The sequence below is a fragment of the Anser cygnoides genome, chromosome 7 (genome assembly GCF_040182565.1).
Source record: "Anser cygnoides isolate HZ-2024a breed goose chromosome 7, Taihu_goose_T2T_genome, whole genome shotgun sequence".
Taxonomy (NCBI): Eukaryota; Metazoa; Chordata; class Aves; order Anseriformes; family Anatidae; genus Anser; species Anser cygnoides.
The window spans coordinates 23,075,522-23,090,024 of NC_089879.1; the positions used below are offsets into that span (position 1 = coordinate 23,075,522).

The 14,503-nt window shown below is 38.8% G+C and overlaps 1 protein-coding gene across 17 annotated transcripts in view; it reads right to left on the reverse strand.

Annotated features, from left to right (window-relative positions):
- Positions 1-14,503, reverse strand: part of PCDH15 (protocadherin related 15) — a 738,695-nt gene that overhangs the window by 250,218 nt on the left and 473,974 nt on the right. For all 17 annotated transcript variants that reach the window (XM_067000244.1, XM_067000234.1, XM_067000238.1 and 14 more), the window contains 2 exons: positions 6,518-6,637; positions 474-584 (listed from right to left, as the gene is read on the reverse strand). In XM_067000244.1, coding sequence (XP_066856345.1) covers positions 474-584; positions 6,518-6,637 — 231 coding nt within the window. The remainder of the gene's footprint in view (positions 1-473; positions 585-6,517; positions 6,638-14,503) is intronic.

Here is a 14,503-nt window from a genome sequence, read left to right on the forward strand (position 1 = left end):
TTTCTTCTTGGTATGCATTCTCCACTGCTGGCCACTGTGCAAAAAAACCCCTCTATATAACCATGCAATATGACTTGAAAGAAAAATCACCTCTTTATAGAAAACTGCATTTCAAACCTGAAGGATACAACTAAATTGTATCCATTAAACTCATTTGACATCAAATTAGCATGGCCAGATGTGTTAGAAAATGAACACTTAGTGACACCAGAATGCACTTTTCTGCATGGACTGTTCTTCAAATATGCTACTTGTTCCCAGTGCCAAAAAGGTTGTCCTGTTACCCACCCTGAGCAAGCTTTTTTAACCACTAATAATGTCTAAGCTTTCAATGACAGAAAGTACCCAGGTACATCTTAAATAAGGTCTTCAGGAAAAGAGCACATCAGACCTGTTATTTCAGAGATACTTTCCTCTCCTAAAAACTCACCTAAATAAGACTGGTAAGTGGCCATTAAGAGATACACACTTACATTTGCTTGAACAATGACAAAATAACGAGTCTTTTCTTCATAATTTAGTCTCTCTCGTAGAACTACTGCTCCAGACAACGTGAGAGGAATATCAAAGGTCCTGTTGGAAGTCTGCAGAAGTTAAAACAGCAACACAAAATTGAACATGCTTCAAAGTTAAAGCACATTTCAGATAGGCCACAATGAGATAATCTAATGGATGGTATACCAAAATTACTTATGCTTCTCGGATTAGAGCTTTTAAATAGTCTACTGTGTTTTCTCCCCACCCATGAGAACTTCACAATAAATATTCTGTGTGTAACAGGATTCTCTCTGACTCTTTGTACATAAGTTATTCCTTCTGACCACGAGCAGGATAGTCAAACTATCCTGTTTCTTACTGACTTGCCATGCTGAATTTACACTCTGATGTTCATAAAACCTCTCCTGATGTGAACACAGGAAATTTAGGTCTGTGGTTTCTGTAGTTTGACTTACCTTCTTCTATTTTTCCTCACCATTAAGAGAGCATCAGGTATCGGAGATTAAGAATTCCTTACCGTTGTACTTTTTATCCTACTCTTTATTCCGGCTTTCATGAGGGTGACAAAGTTTTAAATGTCAACTCTACACAGTTAGGTGCCAATTCACAGTGGCAGTGAGGCACATGTTCATGCTCTAATAAATACAGATTTCTGGGTAGATCAGGTGAAATTCAATTTGTCCCACACATTTGCTTAAACAGATTCATGGCACCAAATGACAGGAAGGTACTGCTAGGGTACACACACTTTTAAAGGATTCACCGTGTTAATTGATCCATTTTGAGGGAAGATTACAGGCAAAGACGCAGGTTTCAGAGGTGAGATCTGGTTCCAGTTCTGTCATCAAACTGATCACATTAAAATCTTTCCATGCTTCAATCTTCCAATGTATAATATAATTAACATTGAGGTATGGTGTATGGGGAACAGCTCTAGAGCAGTCCAAAACCTCTCAACAGTCAACACTGCAGAGGTACAAAGTACTTTTCTTCCCTTAGGTGACATAAAAGGGCCTCCTCCCCGTCCACTGCTTTTGCAGGTTCACTGCTTTGTCTCTCTTTCTATTAATGGTATTTGATCAAAAAAAAAATAATAATCAAGTGGGATGTGAACTATGCAAGTAACAGTAATATTTTTGACTACTGTATAAATTGATGCTGTTTGCACACACACACACACACACACGCACCACTTCTAACTCATGAGGAAAATCCCCCTTGCTGCTTTAGCCCATTTATCTCTGGTTAAAAAGGCAAGAACCAGCTGGAAAAGACTCTGCAGCTCAGGAGCAGCCAGGGCACTCTCAAAACATTGCCTTTCCTTGGCATATCTTGCCATGAGGATGCATTTGAAGTAGGAGACTACAATCTGAACTGTTAATAAGCATCAGTGGAACTTCAGCACAAAACCAAAACCTTTAGCCTCATCCCCAACTGCCTGCATCTGGAGTCCCCTCTCTCTCCAGTACAGCAACGAATGCAGTGGCTCAGGGTGATGTGTAATGCAGTGTCCAAGTGTGGGCTTGTGCAACAGCTTCTGAAGGTGGCCCATCAGAACCACCCCGTGCACATCCCTGCGATCGTTCTGCAGACTCCATTTATTCCTGCTGCAATCCAAATTGTTAACAAAGCTCCAAGGCAATTAGAAGATGTACACAGCACAGCTCAGCTGCATTTCCATCCAAAACTGAAATGAGCCAGCATATGCAGGAAGTCAGGAATATCAAGAGCTCCTTTATGCTTTCCGGCAGAATGACGCTGCTTTGTCACCTGCCTACTCCAAGAGAACAGAACTGATTCTCCTTGAAAAGCTTCAAAAAATAAATACCAAAATGCTTTTGTACAGAAGTCCTTGTAACACAAAATATTCACCTAGCTTAAAATGCTGAAACAGCATTGTTTCTGAAGCCCAGAGGCAGCAGGATGGCAAGGGTCACTTCCTGGGTTCAGACATAAAATTAGCCTTTTGGGAAAATTAAAAAAAAAAAAAAAACCACTTCCAGGTCATTCAGCTCCATGCTCTAAGCAGCAGAAATATAACAGTTCCACATTATCGTTACCTGACGGACAGCACAAAACCATTTGAAGAATTACACTTTTTAAATTCAAAGAGTTCAAAGCAACTTGCAGTGCTTTCTAGAAAGATGGACTGTGCACAGATGGTAAAACATCTGACAAAAAAAGCAAAATCTCTACTATGTCAGGGCAGGTTTTAGAGTTCTAAAGAATCAGAGGACATGAGGTTGGCAGAGATCACAGAAGCTCACACAGGCTGCTCTGTGCCTTGGCCAGTTGGGGCTGCGTATCTCCTAGGACAGAGATTGTACCACCTCTCTGGGCTCCTGCTCCACTGTTTGATCTCTGTCATGGGGGGAAAAAAGAGCATTTCCTATCTTCTAATTGAAAGAAGTCTGCTTCTGTTTTCTCCATAACGAGCAGGACGCATAAGACAAACAGAAGTTTTTCCGTGCATCACTGCCTTAGCCTGATTATCCAAAACATGTACATCCTGGATCTCTGTTGAAGCTGCCCACGGCCATTGGCCAGCACTGCTGTAGGACAGTCCCTATACCCAGCCCAAGCCAAAATCTTTCCCACCTATCTTAAACCGGATTAAAAGGAAGTGGTGGTGCTGCTATGATCCTAGGTTCTAGTCTAGAATGCAAGCAGCTCAAAGTAAAATAAAAGTATCTCCTGCAATTCTGCTATTCGCTTGTGCAGGTGCAGGAGAGGAGGCAATTTACCCTTTGTAACAAGGTTGTGTGCTTTGGAGAAGCCACAATAGGCTACATATCCCCATCACCACTTTTTTTATTTTTTTTCATTAAACTACCATTCAAGATAAAAAGAAAATAAGACCAAGCACTATATACCTAGCACACAAAAGAGAAACATTTTCTCTTCCCCCCAATAAGATCTATTGAAAAAATGCGAACAGCTAAAAACATCATTGATTCATCCGTGGCAATGATGTATACATCCAAAAGGAAAGGATTTTTTGTTTGTTTTTAACTGGAGCTTCAAGCTGCATATACCTGGTTTGTCTGAGTTGTACCTCACGCACTCAGGTACCCAATATACACATTTACTGCACACAGCTGCAGAGTCAACGAAGTGTAACAGAACCAGTGAAGCTGTTGGGAATACTGCTCATCTCTCTGCTACAGCAGACAATGAAATTTCCAACAGAATCCTACTGGCGCAGAAATTATGTTCAACTTGCAACTTTATAATAAAAGGAAATGTTACCGGGAGCATTATGTCCAATTAAGTTTCTTTCACACCCCTGGGAGAGCTCCAAACAGAGCTGTGATGTCCCAGAACTCCCCCAGTGGGGTAAAAAACACCTAAGGTAACCACCGGCCATATTCCTCTGTATTTTGCGTAGGTCACTTATGGCCTCCATGGAAGCTTTGCAACATAAATCAGGAGCATGATGTGAAACACTGCACAGATAACATTCTAAGTTTCAATGTATGCGTGGCAAAATGCTGCTAGGTAAACTCTGAGAAAGGGAAAGTCACCAGAATACCAATTCAATTTGATCCCCAAACAGGGATATGTTATGTGAAATATCAACACAGCAAAAGTGTGATGCATATCCCAATCTTCAGAAAAACTCAACAAGTTTCATCTTACATCCTCACCAAACATAATACAATGAACCTCTGTAAAATTAGCTAATAAGGACGGAGTCTGGAACTTGTTGTAAAGATGCATTTGTCTTAATAGCCTTCAGGTATCAACAGAGTCCTCAGAGATCTACAATTAGCTCTGCATTAGAAGACAATCTTTTTGGCAAGTTCATTACCTCACCCTTAGCTTTTCAGAGCCAAGGAAAATTTTATGGCATTCCCCCCCACAACAGCTAAAGAGACCAGAACAACATCAAGCATGTTTTGCTTTCTTTTTTCTACTTGACTTTTATCTATTTTCCAAATTAAACAACAAAATATTTAAGCTAAATGGAATCCCCAAGTAACATCTGTAGTTTTTACAGTTGCTGTGTTTTGATTTGTCTTTTAATGTTGAATTGGTCTAATAAAACTCGTCAGCACTTTTAGCTTTTCCTAAGACAGCAGAATAAGTCATTGGTGCCAAACAACACTGTGGGGCATCTTCAACATGTGACATGGGAGGATCCTAGAAGTAGAGGGATTTCTCAATAAGCTGTACACATCATTTTCAAGGGTAGTAACCGTATCCCAGGTTAACGAAGAAAGTTTGCTACATTTCTGGAAAGATAACAGCTGCAGTGAAAAAGTTTCCAAATCACCTCTGTCAAGCACAAACTTAAAACACGTTGCTAGGTAAAAGCAGTATTATATGCATGATGGTTACCTACTGAGGAAGGCAGCAATTAATTTAATCTGGAATACAACAGCAGTAAGACAAAGAAGCGACAAAGTAACTAGCTACTCTGAAGAAGTTGTTCCAAACAGGGAAGTCTCTCGCAATACCCCACAGTGACTGGGAGAACAAGATCAATTAAGTTTTGCTGGGTAAACAAGAAAAAAAAGTGCTTTTTAACTCCTCTTCTGGTGAAACAGGATCAAACCACTTGGGCATGCTATAATGCCCTTCGTTAGTGGTTAACTGAACTCTCTCTGCTGGGCTTGAGGCCACTGTAGTTGTGGGAGATGCTTTACAATGATGTCCCAGGGTGCCTTTCAGCAGTATAATGCTGTGACATAACAGTAAATTAAACACTAAACAGCTCTTCTTATTTCACTGTGGTACAATATATTTCAAAAGAAGTGTGTAATAATTTAAGGGTTTGGAGTTTGGTTTGTTTTGAGGATACGAAGATCTTTATTGAAAAAGAGGAAATTATTTGAACTGTTCTTGTTAAGTATTATAAGCTAAGAAAAAAAAGAATAGGGGAAAAATATAAAAAAATAAAAGCACTAAGTAATTCAGTAGCTCTTTAAACTCTTGTTGACTTAAGTGGATAGGACAGAAGCATTTATGAGTTATATAGCTTAAATCATAAGCAAATTAAATCATAACCTGTATGCCTACCCTTTTAATTCAGAGTGAATATCAGATTGCTGTATTCCTAGAAAATCATTTCTATTTAAATTACCCTTAAGTAACAGTAGAGAATATGAATGAGGTTACTAAATCTATATGCTACATACTGTTTTCCTTCTTTAACATCTATATTATTCTTAGGATTAATTTATTTTCAGGTTAGCATACTTAAATTATCACACCACCTGATCCACAGTAATGGTGCTCTTAGCCCATGGCAAAAAATACCTTGATTTACAAAAAAGGATTGCTAAAATAATTTGAATTTGCCAAGAAAATGCATATGGACACTTCACACAAATCACCCCTGTGCATAAACACCTAATAATGGAGAAATTCACAAATCTGAACCTAAAAAGCATTTATTTTAATTCTTTATGCTTTTTGTCTCTAAATGATGTGTTTGAACAGATAACAGGCAGGGTTCTATATTATTAAAATAAAACAGTAGTAGTATCTTTTTAAAAAGTGTTTGGTTTTGTTGCTTTTGTTTTTAAGGTATAAATGTAATAAATGTAATATTTATTATTTATTTATTATTTATTATAGTTGGAATGTCTCTGTTGAGAGTAGCTTAGCTATGCCTATGAATATTTCTTGGCAATGAATCTATTAGGTGCAAATGTGCAGGAATAAATATAACTACCTATCACACACTGAAAAAGCATGCCGAAAAAAAAAAAGATTAAGTGTGTGAACAACACCAGAGAAGAAGGGATTATTGACTGATGATTAAGAACTATGCTGATAATAGTGTGGCAATGAAAGAAAAGGAAATATAGCTGTGTTTATGGGGCAAGCAAGGGTCATTGGCAGAAAGGATAATCTATGACAGGAAGTTTTCAAGTTTAGAGTTTCTTTATGATGTCCAATAGCAACCTCTTATTCATTTATTGTTTCAAAGTCAATATATATATATACACCACAAAAAAAAAATACATATATACATACTTTAATTAAGGGAAAAAAATTACAGGGCACATACCTTATCATTAGGATTGTACTGGATGACATATTCTATCTGGCCGTTTGGACCATCATCAATGTCAGTAGCACCGTTGTTTCCAGAAAACCCTGTAAAGATGGTTGTTCCAACTGGAGTTAACTGCAAGAACAGGGAAAGGCAAATGCATATTAAAACCCAAAACATAAAAGAAACAATAGAGGATTCATTATCAAGTGCATTTTTTTTTCCCATTGCTCCAGTCTATAAAACAAGGCCGACATTCTCTCCTCCTCTTTACTCAGCCTGGAAATTCATAAGTGAGCAAATATTTAGACACAACATACTCAGAAACTACATTAACTGATGCCAAGGGTCACATAGAGCGAAACAGAAATTCCAATTTTTATTTCACAGATCGTCTGTGCAGGGTCAGCATCCCATGTGTATTTTGAAAAAGATGAAAAAATATTAATGAAAAAATATAAACGGATAACAATTAACTAAAAACTACTTTTTTTTTTCAGACTAAAGAAGGAAAATGACCTGCAAAGGTAAATAGAACTTCCTCAGCAGTGGCTTTGTAAGAATGTGAGTAGCACCAAATGAACCTTACACACACACAGAGCTTTATGGCTTTAAATATAGGTGAGATAGAGGTTGTTTCTCCAATACTTTGTTGGCAGCAACTGAATACTCACAAAATTATATTCTGAAAATTAATCAATTTATAACTATCCTCAGATAGATAAACTGCGTGAAATCAAGACCAATTGAGATAAGGACAGAAATCCAACTCACATTTTAGGAGTCATCATTTCTGAATTTTAATATTGAGAGAACTTTGCAAGTAATAACCCTGAAAACCAAATGAACAAACAGCTCTGGATTCAACACAAACATTCCTCCTAGCCATGCCTCCTGCTGCTGTTCTCTTAGTACACGAGAATTTTTGGTCCTTGAATTCATTTGCAGACCCACTGACCCCTTTCCTCCCTCCAAATTTCACAATTAAACCTATGGGGTATAAAGAAGTTTGAAGTTTTAAGAGAAGGTGCAAAGGAAAAAGGGTCATTCAGATGTCTGTTGGCTGACAGCGCAACACCAAAGCTGTGTCCCCTCAACTAAAAAGCATACCATAGTGGTAAATGCTACAGCATGCGTGCAGGGGAGAAAGGGCTTTTTATGTTTTGCTAAGGGGATAAAAGAACAAAGCAACCTGAAAACTGCGCTGGGCAATATATGTGTGTTTTCACCCTCCCACAAGTAGAGGGTGGGTTGACCTCAGCATGCCGCCAGCCCTCTCATCCCCCCAAAAAGGACAAAAGGAAGAGAGGATGAACAGGCTCCTGGGTTAAGTCAAACACAGAGATGTCACTTTACCAGCTATCGTCACAAGGAAAGCAGATGCAACTTGGGGAAAATTCGTCTAAATTACCAATTAAAATAGATTCAGATAGTTTAAAAAAAAAAAAAGAGCAAGCAACACCTTCCCCATCGCTGGGGGTGTTTAAGGAAAGGTTGGATATGGTGCTTAGCGACATGGTTTAGTGGGTGACATTGATAGTAGGGGGATGGATGGACCAGATGATCTTGAAGGCCTTTTCCAACCTTGATTCTATGATGCAAATTCCCCATGCTTCTGTCAGAAAAAGCTTCAGTGCTTGCAGACAAAACACAGGAGCGTCTCTGAAGACAAGGCCATCGCAGCAGGCTGGCAGTGGCATGGTGTGTGCGGTGTGACGTGCTTGCCAGCTCTGCTGCTCGCCCAGGTTGGCTACAGTAATTGGCAGCCATGCCCCTGCTCCACACCTGTACCACCAGCATGCCCTCAGGAGAAGAAAGAAGCTGCCAGCTGCAAACAAGTCACAACTCTCCATAAAATAATCCCTTCTGAATGCACGTCTGAGCAGCCATCTCATAGCAGGGGAAGCCCAGGAGCACGGCCACCTAGCACGGTGGCTGTAGCACTCCGCTAGCTGGACGCTGTGCGCCGAGGGAAAGGGCTGAGCTCCAGCCTGGCACCCCCAATGGCGAGAGCACCCTAACCAGGCTCTGCACAATGCCGGGGTGCTAAGGAGCAACTGGCCCTGTGTGAGTGCTCAGAGCTGAAGGACACGGCGAGGAATGTGCTGCTTCCCAGAGCGGGCTGCGGGCCTGGCTCCCGCTGAGCTCTGCCAGCAGCTCTGCTCAGCAAGACTTGCTCTGTTTCAACCAGAACGGCAGTATCCAGCTCCTGACAGGGTGCAGATAACTGATGGCTAACATAAAAAGGCTCTAGTGCTGTAAACCACATCATTAAGTGATAACAAAGGAGACAGTTGTAAAAATGAAATAGCAGTATACACCAGAATTACAATTGCATGCTCTTCCAGTAAAAGTCAAAAGATAAAGTCTTGGATTTAGTGTGTTGCATCCAAAGTAACTGACTGCGGATGTGCAGACCTTCGTGAACCTGATATGCAGGTTTCTAGTTTATCTACATTATCTTTTATGCAATACAGATTACGTTAGAAATGAGACTGAAAAAATCCCCATCACTCACTATTCCTGAAAAACAGGAAAAAAGTAACACTAACTCAGCTTTATAGGCTGCCCTAGATCTCACGTCAGAGATTAGTGCAGCCTCTGCAAAAATTCAGATGAGATCATTCCTAAACATCTCAAACTCCATATGTAATCATTTGAGAGAGGCACTCCGCCTTCAAAGCTACACAGTATTTTTACACTAAGAACTCCCATTGTGATAATTTTCCACTAGCAGCATTGCTTTTACCCACATTTTTGAGGGTTTTCTGACAGACCTGCCATCATTATATTTTGACCAGTAAGGAGAGATGGTGCAGAGCCACAGAACAATCTGAATTAAGCTGGAAACTGGAGGCAGCTTGCTCTGCTGTGAAGGAAAGTGGGACCTGGGCATGCAGGAGGGCAGGCTTCATAGGTCTCCTACAAAGGCCCTCAAATGCAGTCAGCAAAACTTACCTTTTTTTTTTTTTTTAACCTAATATAAACAGCCCACATGGTAGCCATCCAGATGATAGCATAGACAGCTGAGTTACCTGCTCTTTATCTGTCTTTACCTGCTCTTTATCCTTTGATAGCAAGCTGAATATGAGCCAGCAGTGTGCCCTGGCAGCCAGGAGGGCCAACTGTGTCCTGAGGTACATCAAGCACGGCATTGCTAGTCAGACAAGTGAAGTGATTGTCTCGCTCTGCTCTGGTGCGGCCTCACCTCCAGTACTGTGTGCAGTTCTGGGCTCCACAGTACAAAAAGGACGTGAAATTACTGGAGAGTGTCCAGAGAAGGGCTACAAAGATGGTGAGGGATGAGGAGCGGCTGAGGTCACTTGGCCTGTTCAGCCTAGAAAAGAGGGGGCTGAGGGGAGACCTCATAGTGGTCTACAGCTTCCTCATGGGGGGGAGCGGAGGGGAAGGCACCGATCTATTCTCTTTAGTGACCAGTGACAGGACCCACGGGAATGGTGTCAAGCTGCAGCAGGGGAGGTTCAGGCTGGATATCAGGAAGAGGTTCTTCACCAAGAGGGTTGTTGTGCACTGGACCAGGCTCCCCAGTGACGTAGTCACAGCACCAGGCCTGTTGGAATTTAAGAAGCATTTGGACTGTGCTCTTTGTCACATGGTCTGAATTTCTGGGTAGACCTGTGTGAAGCCAGGAGTTGAACTCGATGATCCTTATGGGTCCCTTCCAACTCGGGATATTCTATGATTCTAAGTCACACACTTGAGAAATGTTTCTTTGAATCCATCATTATCTTAGTAAGAAGCTCAACAAATAAGACTACAAAATAAATACTAAAATTTAATGCTCCTAATGTGCTGTATCAAAAAGCAGAAAGCCACTGGGTAATACCACGTTGCTAAAAAAAGACATTCAACAGTGTTGGAAAAGGATATATGAAATCCAAACCCAAATATGAACTACTGTAAGAAGCCTCCTAGGGCAGAGCAAAATAAAAGAAATCTGATGAGGTGACAGACAGCTTCATAACAACATACTCTACAGTGCATACATACCTCACCAGGAAAGCTATCAAGAAATCTTCCCTGCAATTCTCAAGCAAGATGAATATTTAACAAACAAATAAATGCATTTTGGACATCAAATGGCAATGAAACAGTAATTATTTCATGCTTTACTGTATAACAGTCAATACATAGCTCATACACAGGAAGATCTTAGATATCCTTCATATAAAATTCCCTCCTACCACCAGTTTTCTTCTACTAGACTCCAGCTTAGCATATGAACTACTGATCTTGTCCTAAATTGGGAGCAAACTATAAACTTGTTCTACATATTTTTTCTGCTTTGGGCCACAGAATGCACAACTGAGAACTCAGTTCATGTTATAAACTGTGACTTTATTAATGACCGTTCTTTATCAACAAGAGTTATCCCACTGTTCTTGTTTAAAGAAGGATTATTTATGTGAACAGCCATTTACAAAGAGCATCCCTGTGAATAAAGACAGATAACATGGGAAGGAAAGGCGTATTTTTCTAATGAATATTATGGAGGTGTTTAAAACACACATATAAAGGCTGAAACCTAGGCGTAGGAAGAACCTAGGCATAGAAAACCTGTTTCTCCATTATTTTAGCAAAAACTTCCATCCAAAATGAAAATCTTTCCAAGGACACCTCTATTAGTGTAAACAAAGTTTGCATTAGCTTCGATGAATAATTGAATTCAATTAGCTACTTTCTTCAGTAAAGACTGCATCTGCCAAAAACAACAGTAATGAATTACAATAGTGAAATCACAGGAAATTAAATGGTACACTGCAAATTTCTCAACTTTAACAGATCTGTAATTCTGTATATATGAATCTGACCCACATCCAAATTAAATGATTCAGCTGTTGATCTAAGCAAGGAGTGAATCCTACCACTGACTCTGCCAGAGAAGCCATGCAAGAGGAAGCAACCAAGACGACATCTTCAACACGGAAGGAAGTTTGTTCCTACACTGAAATGGCAAAATTGAGATTATATTTATATAAAATACAGACAGATGTAACTTTCAGTCACTAGTCAAAGGTTGTGCTTGAATCCCAGGCTTCCTTTGGCAAAGGGAATTTCTTCACAGGTTAAAAACAACATAGAATCATAGAATCATTAAGGTTGCAAAAGACCTCCAAGATCATCTGGTCCATCCATCCCCCTACTATTAATGTCACCCACTAAACCATGTCCCTAAGCACCATATCCAACCTTTCCTTAAACACCTGCAGGGATGGTGACTCCACCACTTCCCTGGGCAACCTGTTCCAATGCCTGACTAACAGATTGGTTGGAAAAATCCAACACCAACTCAAAGACTGGGGAGGAAGAAATATGTCTAGGGTGGGGTTCCTGGCTCCTTTAGTTTGCTTCTCCTTTTCGGACTGGAGCAGGGTCCAAAAATGGCTCCAAAAAGCGTCCATAGAGCCCCACTTGTCCCACTTCCATTAGACATCCCTACCTCACATAATACCTTGGTGAGAATTTTTTTCTCAGTATTAAACTTTAGTATCTCCTACAGAAAGGGACTGAAGATACACAGGAAACCAACAGTCGACCACTGTGAGTTTCTTATTTTATGCACGATGGACTACTGGGAACCATAAAGAAAAACAGGTATCAGCATTAGCGACAGTCTAAGCATCATTTCTGTGGGAATTCATTGTGGTGAAAAAGAACCAAGTGGTGATGACAGAAAACGAGTAAGATTTCAAAAGAATGTAATTATACAAATAGGGAGGAAATGCATATAATAAATCTTACTCTTCCACAGTCAACAACTTTAATGCTTAGAAATTTCCTTCAACATGATTTATGTCTCTTAGAAATCTAGATGCAGACAGGAATGTTCAATACTTCCATAAAACATTCTGAAAATAAATTTTCCTATTATTGCCTATTTACAAAGTTAAAAATGAATAATTTTTCACAGTGGCCCTAAACAGCAGAGCAAAGGAATAATTACAGTTAATCATTCTGAGCTAATATTGTTTTGATCATGTCTACCTGCAGAGATTAATTATTTCAATACCATAAGGAAAAAGATATGAATAATTACACCAGAAGCAATGAAAATTCAGCATAAGTTATAATCCTCAACAGCACAAAGTCAAAGTTGTAAGACAGCTGAAGTTCAAGAAACATTCTTATTTTGCAAAGACTTCCTCTCTCTGCCAACTTAAGGAAAAATAATATTAACCCTAAAATAATGGTTTACAAGGGACAAATTGTTATCGGCTATAAGGGTATGTATGCACTCAGTAACACTCAGTAATTCAGTAACACTGAATTCAAATATTACTGAAATAGCTCCACTAACATTTCCAAACAAAAACTGTTACTAAACGCCACTGAGATTACCAAAATATTTGAAACACTTGAGTAAGGCCCACATGAAAAATTAGTAATAAAAAAAAGTCTTCTGAAACTCAGGCAATGAAGAATTAGAGCTGTATTTAGATGCTATACAATTTGTAAGGATAAGTTGTGTTTAACACAGAACACAGCCAACCACAACTGTGTCTTAGCTGTACAAGATTTTAGTGTCCAGTCCCCATACAAGGCTACATGTTTTTAAAACCCTTGTGGCCATACTAATATATTTGTCCATGCCGTGATAGTAGAGTTGTAAAATTCTTTTCAATTTCTAACCATAAGCTTTCCGGACTTCCAAAACTTGGTTTAGATATACTGTAATAGCAGATATCTCTGGGTCACTAATACACATGGTTGAATGTAGCCCCAGGCTAAAGTCATCTTGTCAGGTTTTTTTTCTCCTAAATAATGGTGTGACATTTTCATGTAAATATATATAAAAGCAAAGGAAATAACTGTAGAATATTTCTAATATTAGCACTGTTAAGGGCATATCTGAATTATTTCCCAATTCTGTCTCATAACCTAGACAATTATAAATAGTCAATAGCTTAATTACCATCTTTTTGTTTGTTTTACTATAGCTGATGCACAAAATGCCACTTATTTGTGAGCAGATGGATCATCTGTGTCTACATTAGATCCCTACAATGAGTATTAGGACCAGAGAGAACAGATAATTTCATATGTGGATATATACAAATATAGGTATATACATACTCAAATAAATGTAAGTGTATCTAAATATATATATGCACACAAATACATGTAAGGTTACTCCTTTGCTTGCCTTTAAAATGCAAGGTATTTTTTTCTCTTTGTTAACTACCTCAAACTAATTAGATAGTTCATTTATAAATGTTCAGATAATATTTTGTTCAAAAAGCATATTGTTATTTTAGAGAAGGAGATATTCTATTTTATTCTTTAAGGAAGCTGAACTTTAAAACCAGCTTTAATTGTAATTTAATTGGGAACACCAGCACTGCTACTGAAAGCTAACCCATCAAGTCAAGCAAACATTACAGGCTCCATAAACCCTAACAAGAACACAAGAGCAATCGTACAGCAGCTACATACTTTCAGTAGAATAATTAAGATCATCCTGAAAAAGATATTTTCTCAATAAACATGTAATGTTCATTTTCACACTTAGATGCAAAAGATGAGTTTTAAAACCACACATGGAAGGAAACAATTTCTCTACACATTTTAATTCTGGATCACCTTGCCCAAGGGTCTTGTATACAAGAATGTGTGTGAACGACAGAAGAAAACAATTCCCTAAGAATCATTTGACAACAGGCAAAACAGGCCCAAATTATACAGGCACTATGGATAGAGATTTATCAGGATTTTCAGGATCCTAATGAAGATTTCTGAATAAAAGAGAAAATACAGCTTTTCTCATCTCAGTGCCAGACGTCAAGGCATATATATATATATATATATATAAATGATATGACAAAAAAAGTCTATAAATAAACACCTTGATAAGGGAAGGAAAGGATTTTTTTATTATTATTTTTTAAATAAGACCGACCACATAGTTATAGAATTAATAAGTACACATATTTTGAAGGATTTTGAAGTTTTTTGTAGGCATGCAGTTTTACTCTTTTCATG